The 18,001-nt window shown below is 37.8% G+C and overlaps 1 protein-coding gene across 1 annotated transcript in view; it reads left to right on the top strand.

The window, feature by feature from the left end:
- The window catches only part of LOC107746280 (intersectin-1-like), a 51,305-nt gene that overhangs the window by 26,153 nt on the left and 7,151 nt on the right, over positions 1–18,001 (top strand). Inside the window, 15 exon segments of the mRNA XM_016560415.1 lie at positions 552–691; positions 8,047–8,156; positions 8,251–8,462; positions 9,086–9,207; positions 10,752–10,766; positions 11,212–11,528; positions 11,637–11,808; positions 12,780–12,985; positions 13,308–13,390; positions 13,490–13,656; positions 13,767–13,812; positions 14,037–14,158; positions 14,446–14,569; positions 14,963–15,154; positions 17,534–17,655. Of these exon segments, the coding sequence (XP_016415901.1) occupies positions 552–691; positions 8,047–8,156; positions 8,251–8,462; positions 9,086–9,207; positions 10,752–10,766; positions 11,212–11,528; positions 11,637–11,808; positions 12,780–12,985; positions 13,308–13,390; positions 13,490–13,656; positions 13,767–13,812; positions 14,037–14,158; positions 14,446–14,569; positions 14,963–15,154; positions 17,534–17,655 (2,150 nt within the window).

Raw genomic sequence — 18,001 nt, 5'->3', positions numbered from 1 at the left:
CACAGACTCAGGAAAAAATAAAATGAATCTGTTTGGTGGTGGCATGTGGGGTTCTGTCTTCTGCTATATTTATTTCAAAGTTTGTCAAAGTTTCTATAAAATATCTGGGATTAAAATTGATGATCAGCCCAACACGTCTTTGCTTTGCAAACCGGTTGAAATTTAGGACACTCAAATCAAGGTGTGTTCTGAGTTCTCGCCCTCAACGCGCCCACATAAAGCATTTGTAACACTTAAAACAAACAGTGATCTATAATCACTGTAATCTGTAAAAGGAGTTGCTGACTGGTCACTTCTAGTACTGCAGGAACAATTACAAACGACAATTGAGCTGATTGAACATGAAAACAACACCTTAGGTCACAGAGGAAAGAAAATATTCAAGAACTTATATAATCAGATTGGTGAACTAAGCATTGATGATAAAAGCTTCTTTTTGTATATATTGGTGTAGAGGAGTGAAAAATAAATTGTTCTGCAGAATAGTTCATGAGGATGTTAATCTCTCAGGAATGCTCTTTAGTAGTGGTCTGATTATTTCTGCTTTGTAGGAGACTCTCTGTCCAGTCTTCAGAGGGCCATTGAAATGAAGGAATCGACCAAACAGCAGCTGAGAGAACAGCTGGACACTGTGGAGAAGGAGACACGTTCCAAACTATTGGAGATAGACTCCTTCAACACACAACTGAAGGTACTGAAGCCCTGAAAGACCTAAACACACACACTTACACAAACAGACCGATCATTTTGTCTTCAGTAGTGTTATTTGTTTGTTATACTTGGCATTTTTGTAATTTTATGTTTTTTTGTCTCCATCAGGAGTCTCAACAGTGGTTGAGTCGGTTGATTCCTGACAAACAGTGTCTGAATGACCAGCTGAAGCAGGTTCAGCAGAACAGTCTGCACAGTAAGAGCATTTTCCTCAACACTGCTTTAAAGATCTGGTTAGATATTATCACACTAGACATTTTGGTGCGCAAACCAGAGTCCATTTCATGTTGGAATTTGGCTGGAATGAAAGTGTATTCCAGACTCTGAGCTTTGATGTTCACCAGCAAATTCTGCCAAAACTTAAGTATATTTTGCATCTTTTCTGCTTCTGTCACACAGTTTAGTATGTCTTTCTCTGAGTAAATTGCTTTTGGATATGTTTGCATCGTCTAAAGCAACAAACACAAGTGCTGTTGTGTGTTTGTGAAGTATCCATGATCCAAAGTGACAGTAGCATAAATTAAACCGTTTAGCTGGTATCTACTCATCTTATGTGGTTACCTAATTAAAGAGGTAGTACTGAAGCCCTGAAAGACCTAAACACACACACACAAACAGACAGATCATTTTGTCTTCAGTAGTGTTATTTGTTTGTTATACTTGGCATTTTTGTAATTTTATGTTCTGCATTGTGTGAGTGCAGGGTGCAAAATGTAAGTAAAAATTGGCTTTGATGAATAAATCAAATTGAATAACTCACCAGTTTGTTAGAGCTATTACAATACATCATAGAAATGAATTTTCTGTAATTGTGATGCAAGTGATTCAAATAACCTTCTACTGAAAAAAAAAAACATTTTAAATGTCATCTAAATACTTACAGCAAGCAATTTATCATATATAGCTGTTTCGTGGCCAGTAAGAAAAAATTGTGTCCAGTAAATTTGCTCAAGTCACTCACCATTGATAGTTGGGGCAAAATGTTCATTTTGGACCCTGTGTGTTTGTGCGAATGAAAGAGGAAGTAAGAGAGAGTGCATTTTGAGACATCATTGAGCTTTCACCCAGTGTATTTAATGAAACCAACAGAACACTCTTAATTTTGTTTTAATGTACCTTCAGAATAAGAGAAAGAGAGTGTGTGATAAAGTAGAAGCATTTTCACAGCATCACACAATCTCTTGTTCCTCTCTCACTGTATCTGCCTGCTGCTCACTCTGTCACCCTGCCCTTCATCCTCCTCATCCTCCGTTCATCCTGGCTGACTCCCTCTCAACCCTTCCCTCCACCATGTTTATACGGTTTGGCTGGCCCTCTTTGTTCTGACTTGACCATGCTTCATGCTGCTTTACCCTTCGTGGTGGTACAGTCCTTGGGGCTGTTCTATGAGACCCACGCTGCTAGGATGGAGAACCTGCAATCGGAGCTACTTATTGAAGAGCAGAGGGGGCGGCAGGTAGACAACCTGATAATGCTGTTAACCCCCAGAAAACTACCACCAAACTATTACCCTCTACTCACAGCACTGTGCTCTCTTTTGCCCTGTATGAGGGGACTTAGAGTAGCACACTTCCAGTTGTTTCTTGTCTTGACTACTTCCCTTTACTAAGGCATCAACAGGGCTCTACAATAAAGATTTTTTTATCTGCTCAGATATTTACTTGCTGTTGTCACATTTTTATTAAGAATGACCAAAATTAAAATACTACAAAACACCTAATAATAATAATTAGTAAATAATAATTAACAAATAAAATAATCAGTTGATTTGGAAAGTTTGTTTTAAACTGATTTAAAATATGGCATAAATGTATTTAGAAATACATGTGTTGTGTTGATTGCTGGGCCACTGATCCATTGGAAAACCGTTTCCTTCCATTTTTTAGGGATTGCAATATAATCACAGTACTACTTACAGTTATTAACACATTGGTATGATAAAGAAACATGTATGAATGAAAAAAAAAATAAAGCATGGGGTGTACTTGATATTTTAAAAAAGTTAAGCGCATTAAGCCGCAAAGTATAACTCAATGCGGTACTTATGCACTGACTGACACATACTCAAAGCACGCACGCACGCAGAAGTCTGTCACATGCTTGAATGGTCAAATACACACAAAGTGATGTCAAAATGCCCGTCATGCAAAGTATTCATGTCAGTTAAGTGAACATAAATAGTTGATAGAAAATCGGATGTGTATCATCACGTGGGTATGTGCATTAGTTCTTAAAGTTACAGCAGCCTAATATACCTGCTGCTGTCTGTGACATTGCTGTTAATGAAACAACAAAAGAAAAATGACACACTGCTCTTGGTGGAATTTAGAAGCTTTAATAAGGGTCATTATGGGATAAAATAATTTCTAGATTTATTTGGAATAGTAAAAAACCACGGATTAAATTTAAAACTCTACAGTTAGCAAAAGAAAAAGGAGGACGGTCCCTGCCATGCCTTCAAGACTATTATATTGCTGCCCAACTGAGAAATTTGCTATGTTGCTGTGATTCAACCTATACTGCCAATTGGAAACAATTGGAAATCTTGCAAATTCCAGTTCAGTCACTTTTAGGTGATGATAATAAATTTAAAGAGATATCTGAAAACATAACGCAGTAGACAAAATGTGGTTTAGAATTATTGTATAAATTGATGAGAAAGTTCAAACTAGAGTATCAGATGAAGTTGGATTGGTTATGATTCTCAGTTCTACCCCGCTCAAATGGATAAAAGGTTTCAAAGCTGGACACAAAAAGGAATAACTGCTGATTCAGTTAATAATAGGAATAAATATCTACTCAGGATTCTACTAGCAGCGGCAAAAAAAGCGATTACTCTACTATGGCTCCAGCAGCCTCCCCCAACAAGAACTCAGTGGGAACAAATAGTTACAGAAATTTACAAGATGGAAAGACTGACATTCAGGTTGAGACTGCAAGAAGAGACTTTTAAGAAACACTGGGGAAAATGGACAATCTATATATCAAAACAGAGAGAAGACAGATAAATGCCAAAGTGAAATATGTATATTCATTAATGTAAATGTATGTAATTAGGATCAACGGCTGCTTGATAGTAAGCCTAAATAAATGAGTATTATGTTTATGAATGTATGACCACAAATATTCACGTATAAATGCTTACAAATATTTGCTTATATCGTAACCAGTTGACCAGACTGAAATTTTTTTTACTTTTTATGTTATACTTTGGGAAAAATATTTATGTATGTACCCATGAAGTAGTGTTGTTTGATTATTATTGTGTTGAAGTACATAAAAATAAAGTAAAAAAATATAAATAAAATAAGGGTCATTATATTCAAAATTATATTAAGTATAAACAAAATTCTGGAAATTTCAAAATCAGTCTTTTGTCAAGTGGAATCCTGGTGGGACTGGAAAACAAGATGTGTGCTAGTTGTCATGATGACGGCAGAATTTAAGTCTCTCGTACTGACTCTGTGACATGGGTCCATCTTTATTGTTGAGCCCTGATGAATAATATTCCTGAAGTAATACTTTTGGAGATTTTTTTTTTTTCAAGCCTGTAGCTCGCACTAATTAACAGAGCAAAGGCTTCACTGCTCTGCTTTGGTTGAGATGTGTCTGCTCCGTTTGTTTCTCGCTCTAAACTTAAGAGGCTCTGCATTGTGTAGAGCTGAGTACACATCAGAACAGAGTGCAAACACAATGATGATGATGGTGGTGTGACCTTTGAATCGTCACCATATGGATAATGAAAATTTATAGATTATAAAATAATCGAATAAATGACTAAATAAAGAAATAAATATGGGTGGCTCTGTGTCTCTTGCAGTCAGGGAGCTCTGTGGACGAGGTGCTGTTGGACTGTCTCGCAGCACTGCTGGCCTGTTTGAAGCATATACACTTCTACTTCCAGGTCATCCCTCCCTCTCCCCCCTGACCTTTGATTTCACACTACACCATGTCCCCTGCTCGTGTGTTTCACTGCACCTCCTCCATCTCCCTTTTGGTGCTTTTCCACTACATGGTACGGTACGGTTCGGTGCGGTTCACTTTTGGGGGGTTTTCCACTGGGTACAGTACCTGGTACTTTTTTGAGTACCTCCTCGGTTGAGGTTCCAAGTGAACTGTGACGTGACGTGTAAACTCTGCTGATCACTGATTGGCCGAATCGAGAATCGTCACTGAACTTGCGACACGAGACACAACCGAACCGCTAGATTTAAATCAGCACAGCCAGCGAAGGATCGAACGCAACTTTTGAACGAGCGCATCTTTTTTTTTAACAACCAAAAAATGGCTGTTTCGTTGTCTGTTGAGGAAGTACAGACGTCCCTCTCGTTGGTAGCCGAGGAGCGGATCCAGCGAGAGCTTGATGGGGCGACGCGGATTGAAAAAGTTTTTCAGGAGTCGCGGCAGTCGAGGCGGCGCAACTATAACGACATGTGAATAATCCCGCCCACTCTAAAGCGGTACTAAACTGCAGTGGAAACGCAATCCAAGCCGTGCCGTGCCGTACTGAGCCATGCCGAGCCGAGTTGTACCACGCAGTGGAAAAGCGCCATTTGAGAAGCCCATCAAAGGCAGCACTGTAGCTATTCTAAACCTTCACGTATCAGTAGAAAGCTAAGCCTTTTTGTGCACTGATCTGAGACAGATCATCATAATTATGCGCAAGGTTGATCATGCTGCTTCCCCCCCCAAGACATGCATCAATTAAAGGTTCACCCAAAAATGAAAATGTTGTCATTAATTACTCACCCTCATGTCGTTCCAAACCCATAAGACCTTTGTTCATCTTCGTAACACAAATTAAGATATTTTTGATGAAATCCGAGAGCTTTCTGACCCTGCATAGACAGTAACGCAACTGAAATGTTCAAAGCCCAGAAAAGTACTAAGGACATTGATACAATAGTCCATGTGACATCAGTGGTTCACCCTTCATTTTATGAAGCTACGAGAACGCTTTTTGAGTGCAAAAAATAAAAATAACTTTATTCTTGGTACTCTCATGAACAGGCGTTGGAAGACTGACATGGAAGAGAAGAAATTGTTAAATAAACATTATTTTTGTTTTCTTCATGCAGAAAAAGTATTCCCATAGCTTCATAAAATTATGGATGAACCGCTGATGTCACATGGACTATGTTAACTATGTCCTTACTACCTTTCTGGGCAGTCTTTGAACGTGGTAGTTCCCTTGCTGTCTATACAGGGTCAGAAAGCTCTCAGATTTCATCAAAAATATCTTCACTTGTGTTCCGAAGATGAACGAAGGTCTTATGGATAGTGTTGTCAAAAATACAGACTTTGGTACCAGTCAGTACTGAAATTATAAAAAGTCCATTTCCTACTAACATTTGAACGCTCTTCACTGAGCGCTCACACAGAAGCACACGAAGTGTTTGTAAGCCACGTCTGTCAGCGGATTCGTCTATGTGCAGATATAGTAGGGATCCGCTGACAGACGTGGCTTTCAAACACTCCCGTGTGCTTCTGTGTGAGCTATTGGTGAAGAGCGTGAAGAGATGATCATTGTAGCCAATCAGAGTCATATATGTTGACCGTTTGAACACAGTGGCAAATCAGCAGTGTTTAAGAATCAACTCAACAGCTCTCAAATGTAAATGAAAAAAATTTCAGTACCGACTAGTACCGAACTCGGTACTTTTGACAACACTACTTACGGGTTTGGAACGACATGAGGGTGAGTAATTAATGACAGAATTTTTATTTTTGGGTGAACTATCTCTTTAATTCCAAAATCTTATGCATTAACCTGGACAATAAGCTTTTTTTTTAATACATCCTTTGAAATCTCTTAGCAGCCATTACAGAATTTTCTGCGTCATTTTATATTTACATTCTAGTCACTTGAGGAGAACATTTATTTTGAGTAGTTTCTGGACTTTCAGTTTTTTTTTAAATAGAGTAGCTAGCTGTAAATTCCTATACACCAGTTTGAGACACATTGTAATGCAGTTATCTGTCTTTATTTCCATTGGCTAGGATTTTAGCATTTATTTAATTAGTTGGTTAGTTGGATACTGAACCATTGATTTTGGAATTTAAACATTCTTCAGAGATTGACAAATATGCAGCAGTGGATATAATCTAAATAGTTTTAGTTCACATTATTTAATTTTTTTAATAATTGTATAGGTTCATGTCATTTAGTTACATTGATCTTCTTGTGATCAAGTAAATTCTATACAGGCTTTCCCGGCAAAAATTACATTTAAAAAGAAAGAAGAAATAAATTGTCTGAAGTTGCTAACAGAAGCAAATCTTACGTTTTCAGTGTGTGGATTTACAAATGCATTAAAAAGTGCATGTCTGGTTCATGAAATCTAAACACTCACACCCTTTTACACTGGTTTGGTGTGTGTATATGTGTGTTTTACAATTGAATGGTTAACTCTCTCTGTCTTTCTATGGTCTGTCTGTTACCAAACCGCTTGCGGTGATCTTTCTTGATTGTATAATTCGATGTGTCAATTGTGCTTATGTGGCATTCAACATTGAACAGAAATGTTCATAAGTAATAATAAGTATATGTTATCAACAGATCTGTCAGTTTAATATCTAAAAAAAAAAAAAAAATGACTCCTTTACCATATCCTTATGGTGTTTCCCCAAAGAACCTGCTTATTGGTGGAATGGTCTGGCATTACATTGGTCTGCTGAAACAGTCTGTTGTTTCCGCTCTTGTGACTTCTGTGGTTCATGTGACATTACCCAGCAGGCATTGCAGCTTGCCATTATGAAAGCAATCGCTATGCAGTTTGCACCATGTACCATGCAAGTGTACGATTTACGCATACAGGTGCATCTCAATTACTGAAATAAATAAACTTTTCCACGACATTCTAATTTATTGAGCTGCACCTTTACAGTATTGAAATATAAATGCGTTGAGTTTGTTGTCAGTCAATTGTTACATTAGTGAGTCATTTGCCAGCCATTCATGAACATAATAAATGGTTACATGAATCACACAGTCAAGCACACAAAGTGTACGTATATGCTGTGTACTCTTTTTACATTTTCTATTTTAAAAAATGAAAACGTTTAGAGATAGCAGAAAGTATCAAATAGTCTGGAAAAGACGATCTAATTTTTTCAATATTTTAAGATGATCACCTATAAGCTATAGTCAGAAATATGATTCCTGTATAGAAATAACTAGAGACTATGTGACTGAGACTTCGAACAGATTGTCCAGACAGCACTTGCAGGGCACAGCTGCGAACATGTCTGAGTGTGAGAGAGAGCGCAAACAGAGCCCCGTTGCCCCCTATACTCTCCCTTACCTGTCCTCCAATATCCCATCATGCATTGCAGGAGCTGAGAGAAATCCACAACAAACAACAGAGGCAGAAACAAAAGGAGCTGGAGGCTGACATCACCCAGCCGTCGCACGACAGGAAGTCCACAGAATTACAAGAGTCTAGGTATTTTTTGTCCTTCCATGGCTGTTCTTTGCAGAATTTTTTTTTATTTGACTCTTTTAACAGGCATTCATTTTGTCCCTCACTTTTCCCTCAGGTTGTCAGGGACAGAAGATGGCATGTCTCCTGCATGGAGAGATGATGGGCTGGGTAAAGCTCCCACTCCTCCTGCGACTCAGGCTTGGATAAGCCAAGTGAGTGAAGAGGAGAACCACAGCAGAGCCGAAGTACAGGATAACCTCTCCAAACTCTTCACACAGCATCCGCAATCTGGAAAATTACAGACTCGGTCCCCCTGGTCTATGGCAGGTGAGACAAAGATGCTTGTTGAACCAGACAGACATGAATTGGACTGTTTGGCAGCTGCTTTTTGGTTGTTTATTTATATTGAGACATGTTAAAGGGTCATTTGATGCTGCTAAAAAGAACATTATTTTGTGTATTTGGTGTAATGAAATGTGTTTATGCGGTTTAAGGTTAAAAAAACATTATTTTCCACATACTGTACATTATTGTTTCTCCTCTATGCCCCGCCTTTCTGAAACGCGTTAATTTTTACAAAGCTCATCGGTCTGAAAAGCAAGGTGTGCTCTGATTGGCCAGCTATCCAGTGCGTTGTGATTGGCCGAATACCTCAAGCGTTTGACGGAAATATTAAACCCCTTACCATATTGTCATGCCCTGTCCGGCCGGAGCGTAACATAAAACCATGTCTGCATTTGTCGTTTTAGGTAGGCGTGGTTGACTCTTAACTTTTATAAAGAATATCTCTTTGGATTTGAGACTTTAGTCTTTGCAACTTTACAGATCTTCTTTATGCACCAAGAGCTTGTAACACTCCAAAGAGAAAGGAAAAATTGAAATCGCATCATATGACCCCTTTAAGCTCACCCTAAATGGCATAACTCATAACTTTTGTGTTTCTGATATAGATAAGATTCCAGTGTCTGACTTTAATCAGGAGATGGTAAAGGTGGTCTACTATAGATCACTGTATCCCTTTGATGCCCGCAGTCATGATGAAATCACCATCCATCCTGGAGATATAGTGATGGTAAGCAGTTTTGAACATTCTTGAGCAGCAAATCGGCATGTTAAAATGATTTCTGAAGGATCACGTGACACTGAAGTCTGGAGTAATGATGCTGAAATTTAGCTTTGCCATGACAGGAATAAATTACATAAAAAATATTACAATAGAAAACAGTTCATGTAAAATGTGATAATAATACTTGACAACATTGCTGTTTTTACTGTAGTTTAATTAAATATTTTTTTTTTTTTTTTTCAGTTCAGGTGTATCTGCATCCATTTTGATTCTGTGCTCTTGTGACTTTAATTCAGATGGCCAACTAATTCTGTTGTGGAGAAGCAGGACAATGATGGATGGGATGCATGGCCGACCCAGCCCACTCAGCCGTCCCTGTCAGTGCCCAGTGGAGGGCAGATCAGGCAGCGCTCTGCTTTCACCCCAGCCACGCTTTCCGGCTCCTCACCCTCACCTGTGCTCGGCCAGGTACATATACTCTCTAAAAAACTGCCCCATCCACATTAATGAATTTTTGCATTAGATTTCTTATATTTTCTTAACTACTTATTGAATACATACATGCATTTTAAATTAATAATTCAAACCCAGAAATGAAAATTTGATAATTGACTCTCAGACCATTCAGGATGTAGATGAGTTTGTTTCTATATCAGAAATTTAGCATTACATCACTTGCACACCAGTGGATCCATCGGCATGTTAAAATGATTTCTGAAGGATCACGTGACACTGAAGTCTGGAGTAATGATGCTGAAATTTAGCTTTGCCATGACAGGAATAAATTACATAAAAAATATTACAATAGAAAACAGTTCATGTAAAATGTGATAATAATACTTGACAACATTGCTGTTTTTACTGTAGTTTAATTAAATAAATGCTGTCTTGGTGTGTGTAAATTACTTCTTTTAAAAAAACAATTAAAAAATCTTACCAATCTACACTTTTGAATGTATCCACAATTATTTAATTTTATGTTTTTTTATATTATTATAATTACTATTGCATTTTGCATATAATTACTCTGTTGTTTACTGTTATACTAAGGAATAGTTTCAGCCCTACAGTGTGTGCTTTTATTTTATGATTAGGCTGCCATTAAAGTTTTAAAGTAGGTTAATTGTATGATGTGCTGATTAATTAATCTAATAAATCGCAAATGAATCACACATCACTTTTGGTTGAGAAATTACCCCCAAAGATAAAGTCAGTATTGTGTTAAATGAGAAAAGCATTATTAGACATTACAAAAGTAGCTTTAGAAATAAATACATTGCATGTAATAATGTAAGATGATGTCTCGGTCTGTGCCAGGGTGGGTGTATTAAATGCTTTAATAATTTTAACATGTTATTTGTTTGAAAATTAACTGCACCAAGTTGACGCGTTAAATCAACAGCCATAGTTCTGATGTGTGCTTGCCAGAGAGTGTGCGAGATTGTCTTTGCTTTGTGTGAGAGAGTATAGCCTATATGTGTGCTGCTAGTTTGTACATTTACTGACCTCTGACCCTGCCTCTATGCTCCCTTTGCTCTCTCTGCCTGAAGGTGAAGGGAGAGTGGGTAAGTCGAGGATTCTGCTCCTTGTGCACTTTTATTCATTTCTAGTTTGTCTTTGATGTTCTCTGTTTTGGTCAACTGTCACTGAGCTGAAACAGACCTTGTACAGAGATCATAATATGTGGCTAAATGTCTGTGTCTGTTGTTGAGTCTTTTGCAAGATTTCAGAGGCTTTGCTGCGTTTGCCATTAGATCACTCAGAGATAATGCCTCTGGGATGCCATGACCATTTAATCCATTTCCTGTATTAAATCAATTAAATGAGTCCTTTGTTTCATCACATACAGTCACAGTGCTCTGTATATTCCAGTTCATGTTTTTCTGATGTTTATTAAGATGCTGTGGTTCCCTGTGATTCTTTATCACCCAATTATTTGTGATTTATTGTTTTGTCACATCCTGTTTTTATGTCTCTCATTTGCTTTCTCTTGTGTTTCTGTTCTGTCAGGTGGATGAGTCTCAGACAGGTGAGCCTGGATGGTTAGGAGGAGAGATTAAAGGGAGGACTGGCTGGTTCCCTGCCAATTATGCAGAGAAGATTCCAGAATCTGAAGTTCCTCTTAGTTTGAGAGCTAGCACTGCTTCTAGTTCTGCTCCTAAATTGGGTTCCCATATGTCATCTGCTTCAACAACCACAGCCGCACCCTTGCATTCAGTCTCCACAGAGTCTGCATCGATAGCCCCGCCCTCCTCAGCCCCTGCCCCTCCAGGCCCCGCCTCCTCCTCTTCCTCAACATCCAGTAACTGGGCAGATTTCAGCACTACGTAAGTAATTTGTCCAATAAAAAAATTTTACTAGCAAAGACATTTATTTACAGATTTTTTTTTTATTTGCATCCATTTTGATTCTATGCTCATGTGACTTTGATGCAGATGGCCAACTAATTCCGCTGTGGAGAAGCAGGACAGCGATGGATGGGATGCATGGCCGACCCAGCCCACTCAGCCGTCCCTGTCAGTGCCCAGTGGAGGGCAGATCAGACAACGCTCTGCTTTCACCCCGGCAACGCTCTCCGGCTCCTCACCCTCACCTGTGCTCGGCCAGGTATATATACTCTGCCCCTGTCCATATTAATGATCTTTTGTGTTAAATTTCTTATATTTTCTTAACTACTTATATTAAATAAATCTGTATAGATGGAAAATTACTCTACCCAATGCATTTTAAAGGAATAATTGCTTTAAAAAATTTCAAAAGACCATTCAAGATGTAGATGAGTTTGTTTCTATAGAAATTAGAAATTTAGCATTACATCACTTGCACACCAGTGGATCCACTGCAATGAATGGGTGCTGTCATAATGAGAGTTCAAACAGCTGATAAAACATCTCAATAATCCACACGACTCCAGTCCATCAATTAATGCCAACACCCTCTGCATTCACTGACAGAATGAGAGTCCAAACAGCTGATAAAAACATCGCAATAATCCACAAGTAATCCACATGACTCCAGTCCATAAGTTAACGTTTTATGAAGCGAAAAGCTGTGTTTGTAATAAACAAATCCATCATTAAGGCTTTTTAAACCATTGCTTCTGGCCAAAATACAAGTCAATCTTATTGATGGATTTGTTTGTTACAGTTTTTGTTTCACAAGACATTAATTGATGGACTGGAGTCGTGTGGGTCACTTGTGGTTTATTGTAATGTTTTATCAGCTGTTTGGTCTCTCATTCTGACGGCACCCATTCACTGGATCCATTGGTGAGCAATTGATGTAATGCTAAATTTCTCCAAATATGTTCAGATGAAGAAACAAACTCATCTACATCTTGAATGGCCTGAGGGTAAAATTAAGCACATTTTCTAGCAAATGAACTATTGCTTTAAAGTTTATAAGGCCTATTTCTTTCAGGCTGTTACTTTGTTGCTGCATATGAAAAGCATCATAGCATTGTTCATCATTTCCTTAAATGGTCGTTATGTTTAGGTGCTAAGATCTTGTGAGTGCATTGCTGCTGATCTTTTTTTAGTTTCATTTTTGAAAACTCTTGCTGTCTGTCTTGTTTCCAGGGTGAAAAGGTGGAGGGTCTGCAGGCACAGGCTTTGTATCCATGGAGAGCCAAGAAAGACAATCACCTAAACTTTAACAAGAATGACGTGATCACCGTCCTGGAGCAGCAGGATATGTGGTGGTTTGGGGAGGTGCAAGGGCAGAGAGGATGGTTCCCCAAATCTTACGTCAAACTCATCTCTGGGCCCGTCCGGAAATCTATGAGGTGTGTATCTTGGCGATATATCGTTACCATATTGGTTCTTGGCTAATATTGGTGATTTTTATTAGATGTTAGCATATTGAAATGTTCATTTTTGTTTTTGTCAATGCATCTGTGCAAAATAGCACGCATTTATAACATTATATTTGTAATATGTTGTAATAAATATGTTTATCACTTTTCGAGCATAACATAATAATAAACGCAACAATTGTGACCCCATTATGAAGTACCAGTTTTATTACAAAAAGTGATATTGAGCACACAGTTAGGCGTTTCATCCAGACTGTGATTTTGAGTTTTGAGTGCCATTGGTCTGTTTCAGTATTGAATCCGGCTCTTCAGATAGCCCTCCCAGTGTTAAGAGACCCAGCCCATCTCCAAACAAACCCACAGATCTCGGAGAAGGTCAGATTACCAGCAACAGCTCGATGGATCATGCATTTCTCCCTCTCTCCTTAATCATTTTGTATCTGAAAGTCTTTGTATGATTTTGTATAATCACAGAGTATGTGGCCATGTATACATATGAAAGCAGTGAGCAGGGTGACTTGACCTTCCAGCAAGGTGATGTCATCACGGTCACAAAGAAAGAAGGAGATTGGTGGACTGGGACTGTGGGCGGGAAGACTGGAGTCTTCCCCTCAAATTATGTCAAGCCTAAAGAATCCGAGGTACTTTTGATATAATTTGCATGAAAAAAAATTGTTATTGTAGTCAAATAAGGAACCTTTTCAACCAGAAAAAAATCATAACAATAGCATTCTTTACACTTTTTTTCTAGGGTTTGGGATCTGCTGGAAAAACAGGAAGTTTAGGGAAGAAACCAGGTGGGTGCTGATGTCCTCATGCTATAACTCGCTCATAAATCTTGTACCATGTAACTTTTATGTTGGCTTAGTTAATGTTTGAGGTTTAGGTGGGAAAAAAACACCTAAACCTTTAAGCAGCAGTTTTGTGGCCTTCATAATTACACCATAACAGTATTTTACTGGTCAATGGTTCTCTACTCTAGTTTTTTCTCCTTTTACCTGTGTTTTTCTTCTGTGTTCAGAGATTGCCCAAGTGATCGCTCCGTATGCGGCCACCGGGGCAGAGCAGCTCACTTTAGCACCAGGCCAGCTCATTCTTATTCGAAAGAAAAACCCAGGAGGATGGTGGGAAGGAGAACTTCAGGTCTGAATAACACAGATGCTATTAAATACACCCACACTTTCTACCACAATAACACAAACCATAAACATTTAATAGAATCTTTAGTTATAGAAGCAAAATATATTTGGTGCTCTGTAATATTACATCTGCTTATTTGTGCTCAGATTTACTTAATTTAATTTATGACATCAGTGCTTGTGGAATGATATGATATGGTGATGTCAGTGAGATGTTGTTCCTCATAAATTAGATTTCTAAATTTTTACATTAGATTCGTTTTAATGGCCCACTGCTGTTGCTTTCTCCAGGCAAGAGGAAAGAAGCGTCAGATTGGCTGGTTTCCAGCTAATTATGTAAAATTATTGAGCCCCAGCACCAGTAAGACCACACCCACAGAGCCCAACCCACCCAAGCTGCCAACACCCAATGCAGGTACATGTAACTTGGCACAGATGTTGACTTTTGTACTTTGCTCTTTTTATAATTAACACGTTTAAGCATTTAAGTATGTCAAGCTTGAGCATGTTGCCTCTTGTCATTTAGTACAGGCTAGGTTACTTGTATAGTGCTGCCTACACACCATCATCAGCTCTGTTTTTCATAGTATTTGCATGTCCTCATGGTTGATAAATAAAGGCGATCTACCAAATAGCTAAGCAAATACTCCAGTAATCAGGAATAAATGTATTATATTATATTATTCAAGAATAAATATAGAAATAGAGATTCTGAAATTAATTTGTCAGTAGTTGGAAAATATGTGAAGATGAACTACAGTTGGACAAAAACACATTTTACATGTGCGTTTGTGTTTCCCCTCCATAGTGTGCCAGGTGATTGGCATGTATGATTACACGGCTCAAAACGAGGATGAGCTGCCTTTCGGGAAGGGCCAAATCATCAGTGTTTTGAGCAGAGAGGATCCTGATTGGTGGAAGGGAGAGCTGAATGGTTCCATTGGCCTTTTCCCATCAAACTACGTTAAGCTGACCACCGACACAGACCCCAGCCAACAATGTGAGTCCAGAACGTTTTCCTGTATCTTATACATGCACTCACACTGATCCTCTCTCTATCCTGTTCGAAGAACTTAGAGATAACAAATCAATTCTGAAATCCTTTGAGAGACAATTGGCTTGAAGCGTCACCAATAACATCCAGTTAAATGGACTGTGCCAACACAGTCATTTCTTTCAAATCTTTGAGGACCTTCTCAAAATTAGTTTATGTCCTCACGATGTGGTGAGTTACAGAGCGTCCATTGTCCACACCGAAGCCCCTCCTCTTCCTGTTTCCAGTCAACCTCTCACCTCATGTTGTAGAGCATTAAGTAGACTCTCATCTCTCTTTCTCTCTCTGCCTGCATGCCGGTGTCCTTGTCATTGTGGCGTCCTGTGAAAAGTGTCTTGCAGAGTTCATTTAGTTCTCCTAGCTCGTAAAGATTTTGCACATTGTGGTTTTTCTTTTCTTTTGTGCTTGCTAGTCTCTTGTTTGGTTTTTGTTTTTTTATTTGATTTTGATTGTTTTGTTTCGTTGGGTTTGTGTGATGGGGTTGAGAATTGGTGTTGCAAACCAAAAAACAACTGCACAACTGCCACTTAAGGATAATGGTACAGTGATAGACAAAGTGCGTACATGTATAAAATGTTGCTGGAAGTGACGTACTCTTGAAGGGTTTCCTTACATGGTTGGATTTTCAGAGGGTTCATTTCTTGTATAATTGTATTTCCCATATAGATGGATGAATGCTTTTGTTTTGTATTCTCAATCGTTTGCTGTCATCATTCTGTCATGTTGATTGAATTTGCAATTATTTTTGAAATGTTGATTTTTGAGAACACTAGATTTCGAGGTGTTCTTGATATAACAGCTCACTATTTTTATAATGATCAAAAGTTGTTATGCCATAGTGTTAAAAAAATCCACTGCAGTATGTACACCGTCCTTTACTGGAAAACAAAAATATGAAAGTACAAGTAGTGAATAGGAACATTTAGAAAGTCCAAATTTTATGAAATTGCATTGTCATGCTTTGAATGAAACCCTAAACAGCATTAAGGAAAACATTAATGTACTGAATATAAGCTTAATACCCTTTTAATCACAAATGCTTATGAATAAATAGACGTTTATAAGTGAAACATGACAGACTGGAATTTTCTTTTAAATATAAGAACAAGAGACTGAGTTTTAGGGCCTTTAGATCATCCAGTGTGGTTTTTTTCTGCTTGTTAGAAAGCAAACAAAGCATGGCATTAATTTGTACTCCTACAATATTCTACTGGCAACACACAAACTGTTTTTTTTTTTTTATCTGCCTCATATCAGTGTTGTAATTTTAATGCTGAGAAACAAGACATGAAATGATGTCTGTGTGGTTCTTTATTGGTTCCACAGTGTAAAAGTATTTGAGGTTGCTGCTTTATTATTGGCTGGATGGACTGTCCATCATGTCCGTGATCAGTCTCTTGCAAAGTTTTGGTTTTGTTTTTATTTTAAGTGAACATACCCATCCTTAGAATCCAGAAGCACAACTGCTTCCTTCCCATTCAGTACTCTGTAATAAAATGCATTTGTTCTGAATATCTCACCAAAATGTCCAAAACATTAACCGTTGTACTTGACTATTAAAGCATTTTATCAAAATAAAATGAATGTACAGTTAAAAACTCAACAATATTCAACAATTCCTAGCTTTAAACAACGTGTCATACCACCTTTATAAAAAATGTGTAACCATTAAAGAACTTCATGGCACCTGCAGACTGGCTTTATTTATTTATTTATTTTCAATCTGCTACCAGATGAAGCAATTGTGTCAATATCACATGCGTAATGTTTTTGAATGCACAATAATAATTCATTCATGACTCGTATAGCATAAAATCAGCATTGCTTGAGTAATATGCCTGCATGTATATTCTATAGAAGTAAATGAACATTTAGTTACACAGCTGTCTGGAATAATTGATTCTGATTGGGCAATCGCAGCATTCTGCGGTCAAATATTTTTGTATAGTTGAGCGTGTTCCTACAATAACTGCTAGTTATGCCTCGTATCACCCCGTCATCTCTTTCTTCTCACATAATGAAGTAAGTTCAACTCAAATCAATGTTGCATGTCCAGTTATTTATTTGATAAGTGTAATACGCTTCATATCAGGCCCTTTGTTTTGCAATGATCATACATTAGTGCTTACTTAATGCACAGAGAAAAAACATTCAGCTTTAATTTCCAGTATTATTCTTACCAAAGTAATACAAGTTTGTTGCAAGTGCTTGATTTTTGTCTGCTTAAATTACAACTGAATTAATGTACTAATTATTTATTAATCTTTTTGTAATGTATTAATCTAAGCATGAGATGTGACTGCATGACGTCTGTGCGTTTCCCAGGGTGTGCCGACCTCCACCTGCTCGACATGCTGACCCCAGTGGAACGGAAGAGGCAGGGTTACATACATGAACTTATTGTTACAGAGGAGAACTATGTAAATGACCTGCAGCTAGTTACTGAGGTAAAACTCATAAGAAATGGTTTAATCAAGCCTATAGAGTGGCCAAGATCAATAGTAGTCAGGACTGTTGCTTGATGTTTAAAAAAAAGTCAAGAAACTGCTGAAGTGACGCCAGTAATGCCATTAATATAATCCATTTTTGTTAGTAATTCTTATGTAATTGTTATTCATATATATATATAGTATAATTTTAGGGTGAAATAAAATACATTAGACATGTTTCATGTATCTATAATTTCCTTTATTTTTGGAGGGGGAGTAAAATATTGTATTTCTTGACATTTACCCAATGAGTATTAGCTGTAATAGCAAATATTAAATATATATATATATATATATATATTAT

This window comes from Sinocyclocheilus rhinocerous, unplaced genomic scaffold (genome assembly GCF_001515625.1).
Source record: "Sinocyclocheilus rhinocerous isolate Xijiao unplaced genomic scaffold, SAMN03320098_v1.1 scaffold798, whole genome shotgun sequence".
Taxonomy (NCBI): domain Eukaryota; kingdom Metazoa; phylum Chordata; class Actinopteri; order Cypriniformes; family Cyprinidae; genus Sinocyclocheilus; species Sinocyclocheilus rhinocerous.
The sequence above is the reverse complement of the archived record's forward strand: the minus strand, read 5'-3'. Positions and strand labels throughout refer to the sequence as shown.